General features: G+C 39.1%; 1 protein-coding gene across 15 annotated transcripts in view; it reads right to left on the minus strand.

The window, feature by feature from the left end:
* The window catches only part of CREM (cAMP responsive element modulator), a 36,585-nt gene extending 21,717 nt beyond the window's left edge, over positions 1 to 14,868 (minus strand). The window contains exons 1-4 of one of the 15 annotated variants that reach the window (XM_061350125.1): positions 14,648 to 14,868; positions 9,652 to 9,764; positions 8,866 to 8,989; positions 909 to 1,055 (exon numbers count right to left, since the gene is read on the minus strand). In XM_061350125.1, the coding sequence (XP_061206109.1) occupies positions 909 to 1,055; positions 8,866 to 8,989; positions 9,652 to 9,692 (312 nt within the window). In that variant the 5' untranslated portion in view covers positions 9,693 to 9,764; positions 14,648 to 14,868. Of the gene's footprint in view, positions 1 to 908; positions 1,056 to 8,865; positions 8,990 to 9,651; positions 9,765 to 13,851; positions 14,324 to 14,647 lie in introns of those variants that run through there. The other 14 variants (XM_061350072.1, XM_061350091.1, XM_061350063.1 and 11 more) reach the window with 14 other exon arrangements.
* Between the last annotated feature and the right edge of the window lie 6,170 nt (positions 14,869 to 21,038).

Below are 21,038 nucleotides of genomic sequence, written 5' to 3' on the forward strand. Positions count from 1 at the left end.
GTCTGAAACATTAAAGGTGGCTTCACAAGAAGACCAACAACGCATGTTTTTTCCTTAACACATTCAATGACTACAGGTCAAACAGCTCATGCGTAACAGGTGTATACAGCCTTTCTTACCAGAGATACCAATTCTATCTGCAAAGAGCAATTCAGTTGACATTTCACAATCAGATTTTAAGAAAACTAGAGCAAAGGTATTCTTAGCTACAAGAAAAACACCAATGGGAGGCCAAGTCATTTTCAAAACATTGCAAGTCGATTTTCTCTAGCCTTTTTCCTATTTAAAAGCTCAGAAATATCTTAAGCATTTTGCACTGGTCCTTGTTTTTCAACATCAGCAACTTTAAATATGTGAAGATTTGCCAAATACATGTTTACATTGAGGCTGCCCTTATTTTTGGTCTTTTCATATCCATACCCACAAAAAGCAATACCAGATGCTCTAAAAGGGCCTGCTAAAACCAACAAGTAATCATTTCACTACAACACATTTACTTCCATTACACTTAGATCCTTTCCAAAAATAGTGTATGAGATATTCGCAAATTTATGAGTACATAGTCTCATTAGAAACATGATGGTCCTAGAATTAAAAGAAAAAAATCCACAGAAAAACTGCAAGGTACACTAATGTAAGGCCACATTATTACATAAATTTGCTGTTTCATAAGTTCAGGGTTCCAAGACACAATTTCTTACCAGTTAAACAGGAAGCATTAAGGAATCACTACACAGTGCTGCAGAGCTGCTACTGGTTGGCAGCTTGCCACGTACCTCCCCATTTCCTGCACCTTATGAGTAAATCTTACAGCACTGGTAGGAATGAAGAGAAACTGGAAATGGAGTTGGGGGGAAGAGTTATCAGTTACCAAATATTCATGAAAATGTAACAATAAAAGAGCTAACCTGAACAGCTTGCATGTGTGGTGACTGAATGACTGAGGGCTGTGTGGCTTGAATGACACCCTGGCCATGAACTGTTTGACCAGAAGGCAAATGCGCTAGAGTAAGAGCTGGAGATCCTCTTCCAGCACTTGATGCAGCTACAGAAACCTGCAAAAATTACAACCATCATGTTTAAGTAACATGTCTTAAGACTTCAGCAGATGCTTTTAGAAGTGATACTGAACAAACTTGTTTTGATGCCATATTTAAAATAGCTTAGATGTGTGTAGTTATCACACACAGAAAGATACTAGTTTTATTAGTAAAAGTTTGGTGGATGTCTTTCTAAATGGTATGGAAAGCTTAAATCTGTCCCCTAACAAATTGCAAATCTTTCTTCTTTTTTTTTTTTTTCCTGAGACTTCATGGTTTTTTTTTAAGTGGAAACAACCCTAAGGTATCACACACTAAATCTGCTGTTGTTAGCATGAAGGTTAGGAAGAAATGCAAGAATAGTATCAATATTTGCTGAACTAGTATGTCACTGCAACAACATACAGGGCAGAATGTCTTAATCAGGAAAAAAATAAATTAAAAAAAACTGAGAAAAAAAAAAAAGCCAGAACTGTTTTTGTTTTGCTTGCTTTGCTTGGCAAGAAGGTAGGCTTTTCAGATAGATGTCTCCCCAAGAGACAAGAGAACTATTAAGACAGCAAAAAACCACCAACCCTGTTAAATAAAGCAATACACTGATTTCTAAATTGATTCAGTTTAATAAATTCTCTTTATATATATATTTAGATATCAATATTTCAATATGACAGCAAAATTAGATATATATATTTCAATATGACAACAAAAATTAAAGAACAGCTGAATCTTCTTTAAGCATAGCACAGCTGAAGAAACTCTTTTGTTTCGTAATAATTTGATGCCTTTTCTGGATGACATATTAGAGCACACACAGCTTTCTCCATGCCTTGTTTCTAAACCATCAGTAATGAGGATGAATGGGTTAAGAAACAGTTATACACCTACAGGCCAAGAAATAGTTCAATATTTATGTTGTTCCTGTTAAGTCTACTAACAGAAACAAATCCTGAAGCAAAGGGAAAACACTACGATGCCAAGTTTTGTGCGATGAAGCATCTCTAAACTCAGAAGAGAATGACAAACATAAATCATATGACAATAACAGATCTTGTGTTTTTCAAAGCAAACTGCACTGAAAAAGCCTTGTTTCTATATTCTGCATGCACAAGAATAGACCCTGACTCGTATCTAAAATTCTGGTATTATTCCCTTCCCAGCTTTGTTCTCAGACCCAAAAGGTATCTGGTATGAGAAGCAAAGGTAAGAATAGATGACAATGAAGAAAAAACCTGATGAATGCTGAATATTACAAAAGTTAAAGAAAGTTTTCTATTTTTCTGTGTTCACACTGAAGGGATTTTTAAATACCAAATATGAAAGAAGCTTTCACTCCTGAATGATTGCCTTGTCTGGGAAACATTCCTTTCTTTAGAGAAAGTTTTTAATTGCTATTAAGATGCACTACTATCAAAAAGACCAGATGTTGGCTCAAATTATCTTGAAGAAACAATGTTTCTAGGAAACAGAGACAGGATCTTGTCGACATTTACTATGTGATTGTTCAATTGTCATGGGAAACTGAACCACTTTTCAGGAAATAGAACAATCGAGGGCATTTCGAACTATGAAATGGAAACAATTATTCTTTAAATGGCATTTAATGGCAACATGTAAACAGGACATACGAACCTTCTTCCAATCTAAAAACCAAATACTAATATTATTCTGAGATAGGTATTTGAGATTGAGATCTAAAAAGTCTCCAGAATCTGAAGAATATGACCTCTTTTGTGTCAGAGCTGACATCATCCTAAACCTAAGCTTCAAGGAAAGACAGATCAGGTTCAATGCTTACAAAATATGCTAACTTTTCAAACTATTAAAAAGGTAATTTCATCAAACCTTTCCACTTACTACTATCTTCGCAAGAGCTGAAATCTGATACAATACTCTGTGTATCAGAAAGAACATTTTGAGTACAACACAAAAAAGTACAAGGTGAACAGCTTATGAGTTTCTTTTCAGTACACAATGGGTCAGGCACCTACAATCAGGCAGTAATCCAGTACTCAAGTTTAAAAAACACTACATTCATTTAAAAGCCGCTTATTCAGTAGAAACACACAAGGAAAAGAGAAAACCACACTCTTTTAGACTGAAGTTTACATCATGACAGATGGAAATCGCTTTGTTCCCAACAATACAGGGAAGAGACTAAATGGGGGATAGAGACGAGGGAAGAGAAGACAGTAGCATTTTAAAACTGGATCAAACCAAAAGCAATTTGCTTGTTCATTTACATTTAAATCCATTTTAAACAGTTCCATTTAATTTAATTGCTTTTTGCTGAGTTTCCACATATATCTAAAGGTTGCATAATGTGTAACCTACACATTTTTCTTTAAAATGTCTGCAATTATTTTGTTTTAAATTTGTTTTCTATGACTAAGACGGAAATAAAATATTTCCAACTTGTGAATCAAAATTGTTTTAATGATTTCTAACATTTATAAAAATGCACATTTCCTTTTGCATTGTTTTCAAATTGAATATTCTTGTGTTAACTAAAATACCAGTACTTTTGACACTATCATACATAAATGCTGACTGAAACAGACTTGGCAAAAAAATTACTTTCTGACATCAGTGATGAGCAATGCTACCTTTAACATCATTACTTCACGGGCTGTCTGGCACAAAAACTGAAAACAGTCCACAGAAGCAACTCAGGAACTCAAAGGGGAAGAGGAAGCATAACACATTAAGCATCTGGTTAAAGAGTTTAAGGGTTATGTCCCTAGCAATGGCAAAGAGACTTAGATCTTGTAATGTCCTTTCGGATGCTTTCCTCTTAGGTATGCAACTGTTAAGCCTAATGGTTTCAACAAGTATCAACCATGTATTCCATTGGCAAAAGAAGATCATGAACTATCTTCACACTGAGGTTCATAACCGTCATAAAGACATTACTCATCATTATCTGATTTCAAGATGCACTGTCCATCTGAACAGCCATACTGTGGATATACACACTCTCATTGCCCAAGGTCAGATAACATCTCCCTACATAGTACTAGAGGTTCTAGAGGTTACATCCACACTCAACCCCTCATGCCTTAAACATTGCTGATATGAAGTGCACAGTACTTGAATATGCTGATATGAAGTACACACAGAGCTTCATCCGAGTACTGTCCCTGCTGCAGAAACTAAACACTACAAGGACTCCAGAAGTGAAGTGAAAAGTACTTGTGGGAAAAGACAAGGCAAACCCATCCTGAATTCACCTAATTAAAGATTAAAGCATTCACTGCACTCAGGCACTGAGTAGCCTCTATGAGTAAAAGCTGAAGGCAGGGATGTTTTGGTCAATTCCACAGCTAACGTCAAAAAAAGCAGCATATGGTTTTAAGGAAGACAAGGTTAGGCTGATTTCAGCCATTTGGTGACATACCTTAAGTAATCATAAAATGGTGACAAGGCTGCAGGTTTACAGTCCTCTAACATCAGCTTAACTAAATATCCTGGAGTTGCATTTGGCAGACTGATTTTATAGCCATACTTAAAACAGTCTGTCAGAATTCTGCAGGACTCAATCTGTTGGGAGCAAGATTTAACACAAGGTTTGATGGCAAGAGGCCACAAGGATAATACCCCTTAGGTGCTAAACCTGAGCAGTGCCAACCTGGAATGGCTATGCACTCCAGGCTCTGGAAAACTTCCTCTGCTCTCTTCTGACAGCAGTTCTCACATTGTAAATCTCTATCAATATCTAGTCCAGAACCAGCATGGAAAGGTCAACAGATGGTAATTCAGACCAAGGCAACAGACAACTCTACTGACAGACAACAAGACAAAGGTCACAAAAAGTGATTCAAAGAACCAAACAAAGATGTAGGATTACAGGAAAAGACCACAACTGAAAGTACTTTTGTCAAATCTTAAAAAGGTCCAAGTACGTTGATCTTACATTTTTACAGTTAAATTTAGTGTAGCTGAGCACAGGACAACACAGAATGCAATAAGTCTTCTAGAAATGCTGCAAAAGGAACATATAATTTCTCTGTGAATACCAATGAAGATATAACTGCTCCAAGATACAAGTTTGGCTACCACAGCATTATCAGAATATTCCCGAGTTATCTTCCTTTTAAGAACAGCCCTGTATGTATTCATGTAAGATCTGTGCATGTGAACAGGGACTTATGGAGCCCATCTAAACACAGGTGGAGAAATATTCCATCTCACACCTTTGTTCTTCACTGAAAAAAGGCATCAAGCTTCTCTACAGGTTTTTTGTACATGTCCAACAGCTTCTAAAGACAATCACCAAAATTTTAATGAATTAATATTTTCTTACCCAGTTCTTTTGGAGGCTGGAGCTTATTGAAATGACATTGAAAACATATTTAAAACAATACTCTGTCAATTTATTAACTGGCTGAAAGTGAGGGATGCAAGAAACTCAGCTATAAATTATTTCACACTACTTATTTTTGTAAAAAAAAAATAAAAATCCTTTCAAGACAGAAAAATGACAATTTTGCCACAGTGGATGAAAGATGCATCTCATTTTTTATATTTCTAATTCACTCATTTTTGCTTTTGCAGAAGTAATTTTACTTTTATCACCAAAAATGCATTAGCAGTATCTATTACACAAGATAGGGAGAAAACAAAACAAAACAACAAACAAACAACCAAACAACAACAAAAATACCCACAAACCCCCAAACTATATTTTCTTTACTAATAAAGTAAGAAAATAAAACACGTGAAATTCTATCTGAACATAAAAATCCTACCCCTTTTTACTGTGAGGACAGTCAACCACTGGCACAGGTGCCCAGAGAGGTTGTAGAGACTCCATCCTTGGAGATGTTCACAACCCAACTGGATATACTTTCCTGACATCAGTGATGAGCAGTGCTTTATCACCACTTCAAGGGCTGTCTGGCACAAAGACTGTCTGGCACGGTCCTGGGCAACCTTAGCTGGCTGAACCTGCTTGGGCAGGGGAATTGGACCAGATGCTCTCAAAAGATCCCTCAACTATTCTGCGATTCTTACAATACACAGAAAACGATAATTACAGTACTTAAAGATAACATATTAAAATGCTTCACTTTTGACTTAACAAAACCAAGGCTGAACAAATATTTGGCTGAAAAACCCCCCAACATAAAACAAAAAAGAAAACCGCAGAGATGTCTGCTGGTTTCAGTGATCATGGATGGAGCACTACTCCTATGAAGAAAGGCTGAGACAGTGGCGGTTGTTCAGCCTAGAGAAGGCTCTGGGGAGACCTTATTACAGCCTTTCAGTACTTAAAAGGGGCCTATAAGAAAGACAGGGCCTGTTGTGACAGGACGAGGGGTAATGGCTTTAAACTAAAAGAGGTGAGAATCAGGCTGGATATGAGGAAAAAATTCTTTTCAATGAGGGTGGTGAAGCACTGGCACAGGTTGCCCAGAGAAGTGGTGGATGCGCCATTCCTGGAGACATTCAAGGACAGGCTGGATATGGGTCTGGGCCACCTGACATAGTTGAAGACGTCCCTGCTCATTGCGGGTGGGTTGGACTAGATGAGCTTTGAAGGTCCCTTCCAACCCAAACTATTATATGATTTTACCTTTAAGTAAGAACTCAGTCATTCTTTTCTCACATTTCCATACATCTGCAGTAAATTAGTAGGGAAGATGATTGGAAGCTAGTCCAAGGTATATTTCAGTCACTTTAAGTGGTTGTTTTCTCTTAATTGCACTCCTCCAGAGGCCAAAGGGAGAAAGAACTACCTGCACCCTTCTGTAACAGTTAAAATACACAAACTCTGGACCAGCAGCACAGCCATGAATTCCTAACAAACACCCTGATCTTCCCACCCTGCACCAGCAAAAGCAGACAGATGTCCCACATGCGGTCCCTGCCTTGAGCAGGGGTTTACCTCCCAGTGTCTACCTCCAACCATCACCATGACAAAGCACCTCATCTTCTGAGCTTGCCAGGTAGGAACATAAGCTAAGAAAGTCCTCCTCATCTTAAACCAAAGAAATGTCACAATAAAGTCTTTCAGCAATAAGCTTTCTGCCTGTTTTACTGCAGGAAATGCTGTGGCAGTTCAAGCTCAAGGCTCTAATGGGAGGTCCGGACTCCCAGCTGCGGCCTGCAGGCCCTGGCCTGGGGAACAGCAGTGAGGGGGCAGCCAGTGAGGTTTGGAGCACTGCTGGACAGCTGAGGGGGCAGGGCTGTCCCCTGGAGGCCCCCTGCTTCACTGCTGGTTAGAGTGGCACAACTGCATCAACGCCAGTTTTCTGGCATTGTCCATCCCAAGGGAGGGACATTGACTCCAGCTACAAGTGCAGAGCAGTGCTGGCTCCCTAGGCTGTTTGACCAAAAAGAGGGACTCCCAGATGTAAACTCTCAACTGTTATCCTGAGCCTTTAAACTGAAGTGCACGTTTCATTTTACTGCTGATGGACTGAGATCCATTGGTACTTCAGTTACTAGTTTTAGTTGAAACACTCGAGGCCTATTGCAGTATGGCTGAAGCTTCACATGTGCTCAAGCATTAAATGCAGATAAACACAAAAAAATGTATTCCCTGACCCATCAGAAGCCTTCCAACAGCATTAGTGACAGCTTTGTCTCTAGATCATCATGAGAAATCCCAAGTGACAGAATTGACAGGTATTTTCTTCAGAGACTACTGCACATGCCAATAGATTTTACATGTAAATCACACTGTGAAGTTAGGGCACAAAATCTGAACTGAACTATCGAAGAAATATGGGGATTACATCTACAGAGCAAACCAAATAAGCTTATTGGTTTCATGTTCCATTCTTAAAGGAAAACAAACAAACAATCCCTCCTACCCTCCCTCCAAAAACCCTGCAGTATTCCTAATGCTGCATGTATCAAAACCACAACATATGCCATAGGTTACAAAGCTAACAAATAAGCACTCATAAATAGTTTGCAGTTTACTTTGTGTCTGAAAGAACCCATAAAAAGCAGCTGCATTCAGTCCTGAAAATGCAGATCAATTATCTAACATACCAACACATGCATCAAATCTTACCGAGTAACTTCTGACTTCCAGTGATGAAGAAATTCTACAAGATGTCTTTTAAATCAGTTCCTTTCTTTCATAAAGTGTTTTTGAAGATCCTTCTAAGGGGTCTATACAGTTTCCTGAAGTTATAAATCTTAGTACTGGCAAGAATATTACCTCTCTTAAGCACTGAACCTTTCAGTACATATTTTTAATGTTTGAGGGTTATTACTATGTCATCTTTCATCCATTAACTAGCAAAGAATAATCCAGGTATGACTACCATACAGAATATGTATATTTTTAGTACTTCAGACACTGTCACTGGATGCACAGGATGAAATAAAATAAGCATACACTAAAAATGTACTTCCGAAAGAATTAAACACATTCTGTACAAAAATTAGAACTAGGGAAGAACCACAGTTATTTTTAATTCATTTTTCATTTTTGTTACACCACTTCTTAAAGATACAATGTTTTAACTATGCTAGATCTTGCAAACACCTTAACTCTTTAAGACCCTATCCTCATCTCCGTAACAAACACAATCATCTTGGAAAAGTAAAAAAGAAAAAAAAAAGAAGTGCCTACCATTCATTCTGAAAAACCTGGTCTCCTAAAAGTGCTACTTTATAACAGACCTCGTGTTGTACTAGCTCTTTGTTAAATACCACATGCACAGTTTTCCATATACCTTTGCTATTTTTTCCTATTTAATAACAAGACTTACAGAACAAGAGAACTCCATATAAATGAATCACTCAAAAATCATAACTATTCTGAATACCTCTTTCTTGACCCTTCTCATCTTTCCATGTTTCAGCTTACCTCAGACCCTTGAGAAATATGACTTCGGCCTGGCTGATTCTGAAGACGAACAGCATCTCTCTCTGGCATACAATCCCCTGCACTGTCATCCTGTTGTGATTCAACCATTTCCATGGTCATCTGTCTAAAAGTAAGCACATGCACATCTAAATAATGCAGTACAGGGAGGTATATCAGGCACATAGGGAGAAAAATGCAATTCCAGACCATTTTATATTTGGAGCAGACAACTAACAACAGAAAATAAAAGATTCCTTTAAAAACTCCAGACTAACTGAGGTCCTTCCAGATTAACTGAGGTCCTTCCTTCCTTTAGTATGAGGTTCCCCCATATTAAAATATTGATTCATATAGCCAGAAGCCCTAAAACAAGAACTTTGGAAAGCTGCAAGGAGAGGCAGTACTGGAAATGGCTTGGAGAGGGACAAGCAGAGAGGCCTAGGCTCCCCTGCAGTGAGTACTCCAGAGAAGCCCCAACAGCACTGCTCACAGCAGGTCCTTTGTGCCTCACATCTCCCCATGGCCAAGGCTCAAGTTGTCCAGCAGCCATGTGCTGCTATAGCCCTCTCAAACCTTCCAAGATATCAAACCTCAGCTGGGATCTACAATTGAATTGCCTGTAACTACTTGCAGCTTAAGACACACAATTCTTCCCATTTTGCAGCTTTAGAAGAAGGGTAAATTGCATACAAGAGTAAGCAATTCCTTGACCCTCAATTTAAACTATGAGTTTAAATGCCACAGAGAAAGCTTCCAAATATATCTGCTATATAAAAATGCAATTACCTGGCAGTTGCTTTTCTGTATTTCTTGGCATATTTAGTCATACCGGAAGTTGTGAGTTTTAAAACAAGAGCTTGGTTCTCTTCAGCTCCCTCTCTCTCCTACCAAAGCCTGCACTGAAGGTGCAACATTGAACAGGTGATGTCACAAACACTGACATAGCAACAGGTCAGTTTACAAACAGAACAGACAGGACGGGGTCAAGCAGAGAACCCTGCAGCGTGCTCCCACCTACACCTACTTAAACAAGAAACTGAGGCCGCAAAAGGAAGATACTACAGCTGTGGGATTTAAGAGGCAACACATCTTGTTTCCTCTCTGTTGGTTACTGTAAATCAGGGATGGCAAGCCCATCTGAACTCAAAGTTCAACTGTTTAAACTGGCTGCCAGTTACTGCAGTTTCTGCTCAGGTCCCACACTGAGAGATGGAAGAGATGGGGAAGGAAGTCTCCCACGTGCCTGACTCCAAGTTGCACATGTTAAAAGTTAACTCCATTAAAATTAATTACATGTAAACCCAGCTCCATTTGCTGCACTATTTTACAGAATATTCCACAATTTTTTAGGAGAATAAATAATTAGTTTTACATCACCCTTTCTGCATAGAATAAATGCATGGAAAACCAAAAAGGAATTCAGTCAAAAGATGCAGAGAAGCGTAGTTCAAGCTTATATTCCTCCAATGGTATTTTGCGGACCAGACTTAACAGCTGTAAGCCAAGCCGTACACATTCAAGAATTTATGGGTTAACATTAGTGTTTCTGCCAAAAGAACTTACATACTCTATGTTAGTATCACTTCAGAGTAGATTCAGGAGACATTTTACACCTAAAATCTTTTTACATTCCTGTCCTGTTAGTTACTTATTACCTTTTTCTTTAGATACAATCTAATTAAAGATCTACTGAAATTCATCAAAGTTGAAAAACTCCGAGGAGAATGTTTTCACCAAGTTTTCCACCATAATTTTTCATAACGAGATGTTTATCTTACTAAATCATTCCAGTTTCATGCATCACAATAATAAAGTAGAAAAAAAAAAAAATGTTCCTCCTTAGTAACCTAGGACCATCCAGAGTGTTAAACATGAAAGCTCCACCTGATTCATGTACAAATGCCTCCATAAGCTTCACAACATCTCACATACCAAGGAAAATTAAATCATGCATAGGTACTGGCAAAACATTAATTGCAAAACCTCTCTTCCTAAAGGTGAGATTTAGTCAGAATTAATTCACTTTAGACAGGCCCTGAAGTATTTTCTTAACCAAAGCCATCTGTCATAGATAACCTACTGTTAGGGAAAAACAAAACAAAACACAAGTGCTTTTATTCCCATTGAGTGCATTGCACAGAAATTTTACATAGAGAGAGAGTGCCATTTTTCATGTTCTAAAATTAAATGAATAAATAAAAATAGGGTTTCATTTATAAATTTTAGCATTATTCCTCACTGATTGCAGAACATTGTAATAAAAAAAAAAATTAATTTTACTACATTGATTATCAAGATATTCCTCTCCAAGTCTTTTCATCTGCTATAATCCAATTACTGAGTTATTAAATAACTATGAAAAGAGCATCAGTGCAGCAGAAATAAAGTTATTCCTAGTATTTTAAAAAAATACAGTAAAAAGGACTATTTTTTTAGATTATCTATATTAAATTAGAAAAACAGCAGCAAGGGTTATACACGCCAGTGAAATGACAAATGTAATTAGTATTTATGACATACATGAAAAACTCAAGAATTTAAATAGATTTTCCATTTATAATTTTATAATTTCTCACTCATAAATGATTCCCTGTTTTAAATCTTAAGCAAAATGGAGTAAATTTTGAAAATTTGTATACTGTTTTTAATTAGCACTTTTTACTACCAGAAAATGCAACTGTTGCCCTAGAACACAGCAAAATACCCTTTCTAGACAGCCTAAAATACACATCTTTTTGACAATGTGGTAAATCTAGTATGCTTGTGAACAGAGGCTCGACTAAAAATGTTGATCTAACTATAGGCTATAAAACCAAAAAAAATAAATAACAAAGGGCATAAGTAATTTTAAAACAGTTATCTTGTTACACAACTTCAATGAGAAAGATGACTACAGACAAAATGTAGCACATCTCTTCGGTAGACATAATATAGGGGATTATTGCCCCTGGAGGTGAAGCCCAGCCAAAGTCATTTGAGCCCACCTCATGGAAGCAGTACAGCCACACACACCCGTGTCACTTCCCATGGGCCTGGGCACAGCTCAGGACCAAGCATGCTGAGAAACTCCTGAGTTGCATGGTCCAGGTTAGCACCTTGTTAGTGCACCCTCATAAACTCAGATTACTGTAACCTAAACAGTACAGATTTTCCATTTCCTGGGTTATCTCATAAATAATTTTACTAAATATATCAAACTGTTTTTAATAAGCATACAGAAAAACACAGAACAAGACTGTAATTATGGTTGGGTTTTTTTCTAAAACACCAGTAATACAGACTGGTAAGAAACAGTTAATAATCTGATACAGAAATTACCAAAATAAACAGTTTCTGTATGTACTGCACTCAAGAAGTCTCCACTGAAACTGAATTGTAACATTTATTGCTTTTAAGGTTCAAAGAAAAAAAATACATATTTTGACAATCACTTAAAATACTTTATAAAAGTGTATTAGTAGTATACCACACTTTAAAGGTTATCTTCTGTTTTAAAGGAAAACCAAGCAAACAGTTACAAAGTATATGCTCTTAGGTCCCATTTAAAATTACATAATGCTTTTCTTCACTGTATAATTAATTATATACAAGCTTTAGTCCTACATTCGGTATTAAGTCATTTCTTACATTTTGTACCTTGGCTGCACAGCAATTTTAAGTATCAGTCAGGATTTTTAATGAGTTATGTCTCTCCCCTCGCATAAAGAGGGGGCAAAGGAATGGCATTCCAGAATGCAGGCAAACAGCTGCTCCTTCCTAAAAAGCAGCAAACCTTCAGGATCAGGCAGGTTTTAACTGTTAACTAGCTAGTAAGGTTCCAATACGTATTAGCATATGTTTACTGCAGTCACCAAGTCTAAGGTACAGTAAGTCAGTAGCAGGTAAACACCAATTATGGAGATATATATAGTGCACATTGAAAGCTTCTTCAGCTGACAGCAGCAGCTGAAGAAACATTTGTCCTGACAGGACAAAACTGGCAGGCAGCATCAGCTAAAGGAAAACGTTGCCCAAGTGACCAAGAAAACGGAACGTGACTTATAGCTAAAGATGTGAACCTTTTATACTTCTGTCTATAAATGAAAGCTGAAGAATAGCATCCTTATCAAGGTGTGTTCTTGTGCAATAAAAAGAGAACACAAAAAATCCCTTCACTTTCCCCCAATACTCCTCTTTGGTTTAAATCACTGAATCTTAATACAAGCAATGCCTACTGGTGAAATTAGGCTACATAAGCAAACTGGTATAACATTTTGCAAAACTAAAAATGTGCAACTGTCTAATTAAATACTCAAGAGACATTTTAAAGACAACTTCTTTATTTCAACAACACTTTATACATTAGAGACTGTTTACAAAGGTAGCTTATTACAAAAAATATTGTAAGGGGCTATGAAATACATTTCAACCCCTGCTCCAGATCTCTTTGTAGGCTTTTATTCACAGGGAAGTTACTAGAGAGCAAGGATGTGAATTTACAAACACCTGTTTTGCATTTATTGATGACCCAACGGTGAGTGTGAAAACTCAGAATGTGCTACTTTCAGAAGATTGTTGTGGTTTCAAGTATGAAGCCTGTTATATTTTACTATATTGCTTTGCAAAGCACACTGGTTGGTAAGGTGGTCACAGCATTCAGCCAGGCTAAAATGAGCAACAGCATAACAGACCTAATTCTTAAAGTGTAATCTTTCTGTTAAGTTTTCAGTATCAGCAGAACACGAAGTTTTTTGTGCGTCCTAAACTCTAATGTTTCCTCATTTTCTTCCCGCTCCTTTTCTTCTAAAACTATTTACACCCTCAAAAAAAAAATAATTTAAACCCAAGTCTACGATGACTGTAAGTACAAGCATGCTACCTCTCAATTCGCATCTGCCACCTCGTTAATAGACAAGGCAGCGCTGAGTCTGCTGTGAAGAGGATGAATGGCCCTCGTTTAGAAGAGTCCAACCAGCCCCTGAGTAAGTAAAAAGATGATTTAAGCACCAGTACCTGTGGAATCTTTTAACATGCGGCTCCACGCCGCACCAAGGAAGATACTGATAGGACAGTGGTGGATTTAGACAGAACCCTCAAACCTTTAACAGGACCTAGGTATCACGAAGCCCACTGTGACCATCTCCCACCCGTTTTCCTGCCCCAGCTTGGGAAACCTTACGGGCAAGGATGTAATGAGGCCTACCTAGTTAAGAGAACGGCCCCAAGCACCATGGCTCACCCCGCATGGGACAGCAGTCTCCCCTCCGCCGGGGCACCGGCTGTCTGACCACAGCGGGTAAGCACGCTGCCCTGTCCCCTAACTCGCCGAACTACCGACAGGCGAACCGAACCGATCTCCCTCCCAAGCCTCGCTCCGGAGAAAGAGCCCGAGACGCAGCTTGCCGGCTCCCGGGCTGTAACGGAGCAGGAAACTCCATAAGTCCCCTTCCCGAGCTCCTCACGTCTCGGGGCCGTCAAACCGAGCCAAGCCAGGGGCACGAGAGAGGCAGGCGCGCCCTGCGCGGCCGTTCCTAAATGCAGCGCGCTCTCGGCCGTGGCGAGGACGCGCCTCCGCCCCCTCCTGCGCGCTCCCGACGGCAGGGGCTGAGCCCAGCCGCACGGCAGAGCGCCCCCCTACCCGCCTTTGCCTTGCCTTGCCTTGCCCTGCCCTGCCCTGCACTGCATCGCACTGCACTGCCCTTTGCGCTGCCGGGGCTCGCCGCTGCCCACTGCTCTCCCCGGCTCCCGGCCCGCGGGGGGTCGGGCTGCGCGCACACGTATCCCCGCCCCCTCCCGCACTCACCCGCCGCCCTGTACGTGGTGCCCCCGTCACAGGGGGTGGGGGGGATTGGGCCGGGCGGAGCCGCACGTCGGTCTCACGTCAGCGCTGATGCAGCCGCGCCGCCGCGGGGGCGCTGAGGAAATGGCGTCTGCGGTGACTCCCAGCCCCAGCGGCCGCGGAAGGAGGAGGGGCCGGGGCTCAAGCTGGCCGACGATTGGCTGCGGGACGACCAACGGCTGGCGCGCTGGCCAACAGTCGCAGCGAGGCTGCCGCAGCGCCTCTCATTGGCTGAGGGGTGGGACGAGCCGTCTGGTGTGGGGGAAGGGCGGGCCAGCTGGGGGGGGAGGGTGTGGGGGGTGTGTGTAGGTTGGAGGGGATACTACGCCGGTTGTGTGGAGCTGGCTAACAGCCGCGGGCGCCGGGCTGTCACGGCTCGGGATGGGTCGTGTGTCCTCAGTGGTACCACTCCATAGACCGGGCTCGCACTCCAGGTGTGCGATAGCAGCGGCGCGGTGCCAGACGCTCCCTGTCCCGATAAGGGCGGGCGGCCTCCCCGCAGGGCACATCCGAGGTGAGGCCGGCGCTTTCCCCGAGCTTCCCCCGGGAAAGGGGGCGCCGCGCAGGCTGCTGATGTCTCCTTGGTGAGGTACAAGGCTGAGGGAGCGGCCAGCAGCCGGGCGGTGGGACAACCGTCCGCGAAACCAGTGCCCACAGCTCATTTATAACTTCTGGTTGCTGAAAGCACGTCCCATGCAGCAGTCATTCGGAATACTGCGTATTGACACTGTGTTTTGTGTTTATTCTGCTAAATAAATCAGAAATTGTCAAGGGATAACCAACGGGAGCTGCACGCGTTATTTCCCCCTCGCTGCCACCGGATACGTTCAAATGTCATGAGTCATGTTTGGTTTGTACTATATGTTTGAGCGTTTCTCGTTCCAGGAAGTGTAAAGCCCGTATTCTCAGTTTTAATATTAAATGGCATAAATGCTTGTGCCCTAGACCCTCTTACAAGCGGTGTTTTAACATCTTCTGTCTTACTGCTGTTCAGTATCTCACAAAGCAGTGTCAGAAGGAATTATACAACCATATATTTTAGATTGTGTGTCTATACATCTTTCCACTTAGATTCTGAAGTTACATATTTACCTATTTTTACTTTTTTTTTTTCTGTGAGAAGCTATTCAATAGTGTGCTAAATAAGAATGAAAAAAACAAAGTTAATTTCACATGACTCATTGTGATTGAAGAATTGGAGGATGTGTGTGTCAGGCTTGGTGATATGTCTGTGCAGGTCTTAGTCATAGAATGAAGAGAACCTGGTTATTGATTTCCTGTACTTAAAAAAAAAGAAGTAAAGGTTTTTGCCTTTAAGCATTTAAGCTTGTTAATTTGACTCACAGAAGTTATTTAACACAATCAGAATCTCAATGTAGTGCAAAGAATACAATATTTTTCATGTCACTGATACTTACACAAGTTTTCAGTTTTCATCCTACATTTCCTTTGTTGAAATACTGAACAACACCCCCTTCCTGTTTTCAGTTCTGCTTCCCTCCTTTTGTTTGTTGCATATACTTTATGTGTATTGTCAGGGGTTTAAATAGGAGTTTCTCTTCCCGTGATTAATAACTTTCTGGTTTGACAACTAACCCATTAGGTACAACATGCCGATTCATCAAATGAACTGCTTTTCTACAAAACCTCTGGTCAATTAGAAAATATTTGATAGAACAATAAGATAACCAAATAAGCATGTAAGTCTAAAACTACTGAGAATAACTGCTGAAGCCTTTGAAAGAAATTCCATCTTTGCTTAGTATACTCAAAAAGCCAAAAGTAGCGGTTTTGATAATGGTAGGACCTCACAAATGTTTTTAAAGATAAAGTCTGATTACAAACAGGACAACATTTTGAAAGAGTGTGGTAAATAATGGAAAGCCCTGGAGTGATTTTTTTATAAACAAGCTGAGAATTTTGATTGAACTCTGACAGTGTGGATTTGGCAAAGTAGTTCTTTTCTATTAGTTTTGAACTCATAAGCCGGTTTGAAATGTGTAACTAAGAATGCATTACTATTTACTCCTTGTTTCTTGATAATTTAATGAAGTGTGTCAGAGGAGTGAGTGAACTGCAAAGGGGTTTAGTCCTGGTTGGTAGAAAGACAATTGACCAGCTTCAGCTCTTGATACAGCTTCTAGAAGGTGATAGGCTCGAAGAGGAGGGCAGTGAAGAGGAAGTGTTGCATTCTGGCTGTGGCAGAGTTGTGGTTCTGTATTTGTTAGCTTAGGCCAAAACAACTGCTACAGAAGTGCATCACTACCTAAAATGGGTTCTAATTAAATTGGTATCAGTCCCTGATATGAACCAACTTAATTTCAAACACTAAGACGAAACACAATCTATAAGATGACTGCACAGGTCAGGATTCTTTATGATTGCCATGATTTACATAATATGGCTCAGAACAGAGGTTTGAAATCCAGGCACTTTGCTGCCATCAGAATGACTACCCAGGGTCATCTTCTCTCTCTAAACTGAAAGGTCCAACCTGTTGATATGTCCTGCAGGTTCAAAGAAGTATCTAATGGTTCAGTAGCAGTTACTTTTTAACTGGTTTGGGGTTTTTTTGATTTGGTGAGCAAGATCAGAAGTTCTGTAAAGAAAAGTGAAACTGAAAGAGCAATGTCAATTTAAGTAGCCCCCCCATTTGCCTCTGGCACCTCATTCCCAAACATTCGGTTACACTGATACCACTTCTTGGCCAGATCCCTGCCAGGGGAAGTCATTCTGCTTAGATACAATGTATCAAGAAAGAAAGTTTCTTTGAACCTGTGTCAGTTCTTAAGTCATACCTGCTGCACCATCACACTGAGAGAATACTTCAACTGAGGGGGAGGGTGAGTGTAATACATAAGCAGAGAGTTGGAACAACTTCAGTTGGCAGTGACACAAAAAGAAACATGATTCTCTTCACAGGGAACAGAAACACTTCACTAGTGCATATTACATCGATATGAATGCCATCTATGTCATCTTCAGACAACTGATTTTACACACTGGGTCTTCACAGCTATCTTGAATAGACTTTTTTACGCAATAGGGTTAAAAGAGCTTGGTGCATTTCAGTTGTAATCTTAAGAAACATCTATGTAGTTTTCTTGTAAAAAATACATAGATTGTCATGGGATATGCAAACAGAAAAAGGGATATGCTACTTATATATGGTTTGTTAATCTATTTTCAATTAGAATTGAGACATTTGGAAGTAATACGGGTTAAACTGACAGAAAAATATACTGGCATTCTATTTGAAATAATACTGGCAGTTAACTGTTTTTGCTTTGATTATGCACTATAGCACTGCTCCCAGCATTGCCATCTTGACTGACGTTGAAATGTTTGTTCTGTGATTTTTTTTAATTCCAGAGCCATTTGGTGTGTTACATATGACTCTTCATCCATTCCACACCTACACATCCTGAACATTTAGGAAGGATGAAATCTAACTTAGGTTAAAGAAAAATCTTTATGTCTAATTTATCAAAATCTTATGTCTATCAAATTATGTCTGAAATGTCCTAAATGCTATTTATATGAAGAAAATGATAACTTATAGGTAGTTTATTATGCCAGAAATAATTCCCACTGAATGCTTAGCTGAAATATTTCCAGTAAATATAGCCTAACATAATGCTTAATGAATGCGCTAGGCTTTTCTAAGAGCATTATGGTTTTCTGCACTTAAGCAATTTGGTATTTGATGTCCACATCTTTATCTTCTTAAAGATTGCATGTTTGTAATTGTTGTCGTATGTCATAAATGAATTCCTTACTGAGTATATGATCCTAGAAGAGACTGAATTGCAATAAAATAATTGCCCCACAGATTTCTTTGTGGACCACTCAAGCTTTAGCTGGTCATTAAATAACTCTACCTCCACCTTTACATAGCCTCTAAAAGAATAGAAGGGACAATTGTAGAAGTTGTAGAGCAGTCACAGGAAAGTGCATTCAACACACAGCCACAGTTTTCATAACTTATCTTGTATGTGTGATGAAAGTCACAAGTAACCAATACCTTCATGCTGCAACAGAATCTTTATCTTTCTGAAACACAGAGCAGACTAGGGAAGAAGCACACTGTAATGAGGATAAACTATAAAATACTGCAATGAATATAAATATATAAATTGTAATTTATTTTACTTTTTTTAATAAACAGCTAGCAATGACAGAAAAACATACATTTATGTTAGCTTTCAAATAGAAACACCCTTAAAAAAGGCATATATTGAATAATATTGTAAAAGGTAAAAGCTTTGTAAATAATTTTGGATTTTTTTTCAAATGTATATAGGTTTTTTAAAAATGTCACACATCTGTAGGTTTATAATTGTTTAGTTGTTTCCTTTCCTAAACTAAGATGGAAGTAAGACGGAGTGACTGAATGAGTATGAGCAAGTTACTGATCCTTTTAGTTTTTGCTACTGCAGTCACTGGAACCTCTGAAAATCGATACTGTGTAAATGAGTGGTGTGCTAAGGTTCCACCTTGACTTTTGTGGGTTGCAGAAGCCAAAAGCACAGGAAGGGATAGCCTTGAGGAGTCCCAGGTACAGCTTAGTAAGAAGTCTGGCCTAACAGCTGTGAGACTTTCCAGCACCTCTGCTAGCTCAACACTGCCATATATATAACACGTAATGTAAATAATACGGTATCTTTATTTCAATGGCTTGAAGGTTATAATTGTTGAAGGGGGTATTGAGTACTAATCTAGTTCAATTTTTTTTAAAATATCATTACTTGGATTTTCTTTGGTTTGTAGTGATTTGATTTTGGATAATAACTTGCAGTAATGCTACAATAGTTTCACCCCAAAGCACAGACGTACAGTCTAAAATACAACTTTCCATATGGTCTGTTAGGAGGGGGAATTTACTTAATTATTTTTTAGGTTTCGTAATTAGAAATCTAATTTTATAAATACTATACAGGAATCCCAAGTGATATGTTAATAACTGGTATTTGTAAGAAAAGCTTTATGAGAAACAGATTTACACAATTCACAGTGTCAGTTTTCTCATCTACCATTCCTACGTCAGGTTCCTCTGCATGCTGGAGCCAGAACAAAGAAATCCATGGGGAAACTCATAGTTTGGCAAATAACTTGGGATTCTCTGAATTGCTGTGTACTCATTTGTTGCTTATTTAATGAGAAATTATCATAGTGGAAAAATCATATTCTGGCTAGGTAACAGTGTGAAGTGGCTGAAATGTTTAAAGAATTGACTGCTGAGTTCAGGATATATTCATGATGATATTTCTGCTGCAGCCGAAAAAGAGAATGGCAACTGAGATCTCTTGCTTGAAATTTTCTCATTTACTCTGCTGTATGGCTGTTTTGTCACAACATGAACTTAATATGTACTTAACAGCACTCTTAGCTGCTTACAGTTTATTACTGTTTATAGAGATGTTTGAAATTCTTTGGTGAAAAGTATAAGGTTTGTATAAAACATTATTTTGTAGTTATGAATATTAACTGATCTCACTTTCCAAACAGATGTTCTATTCCCTGACAGTGTTCAAGGCCAGGTTGGATGGGGCTTGGAGCAACCTGGTCTAGTGGAAGGTGTCCCTGGTTGTGGCAGGGGGATTGGAACTGGAGGATCTTAAGGTCCCACCCAACCCAAACCATTCTATGAAATGGAGTATACTAGATGCAAAGTAAAGGTGTCTGGAAGCTGTAAAGGGAAGGAAAATGTACAAGTGGAAAACAATTAAATGGAATAATATTCACTGTAACAGGAGATTATCAGGCTTTTGACAATGTCTGTGACAGAGCTTTTGTATTTTTTTCATGTCAAGAGCTATTAGTTCTTAATCTACCAATAATACAACTAACTGGCTAAAGCAACATATTTTTCCTGAAAAGGAAATCTCTTCCATCAAATGCTAGCTCAACTGATCCATCTCCTTGATGATGCTATTTTGCCAGATGGCTTACTTATGTACTGTTTTTTCTCATTCTATTCATCTGCCACTTTTGCACTTTACAGGAGGTTTCAGTCTCTGGTAGGTATGAAAAATGTGTTTTACTGAACTATTTGAGGGACAAATATTTATAAAACTCAAATAAAAAAACAACACAACAAACCTGAGGGAACTTTCAGTGGACTGATGTCTAGTTTAATTTGGAAAATGTTTCAGAAATGGGCAGTAGATGTTTCCTATTTATCATACTTTAGTGAAGGCAGATATTGCTCTTTTTCCTTTTTTTTTTTTCCCCTGAAAACAACAGCTCTGCAAATTCAACCTAGTCTCAAAGCTAAGTTGTATTGTCTAAGATTCATTGCCACTAATGTTTGTGCAATCACTGAGTAGAAACATTTTCTTCCATCTGTGTGTAT

The sequence above is a fragment of the Neopsephotus bourkii genome, unplaced genomic scaffold (genome assembly GCF_033783945.1).
Source record: "Neopsephotus bourkii isolate Nb327-2 ecotype Australia unplaced genomic scaffold, CSIRO-AGI_Nbou_v1 NB_53, whole genome shotgun sequence".
Taxonomy (NCBI): Eukaryota; Metazoa; Chordata; class Aves; order Psittaciformes; family Psittacidae; genus Neopsephotus; species Neopsephotus bourkii.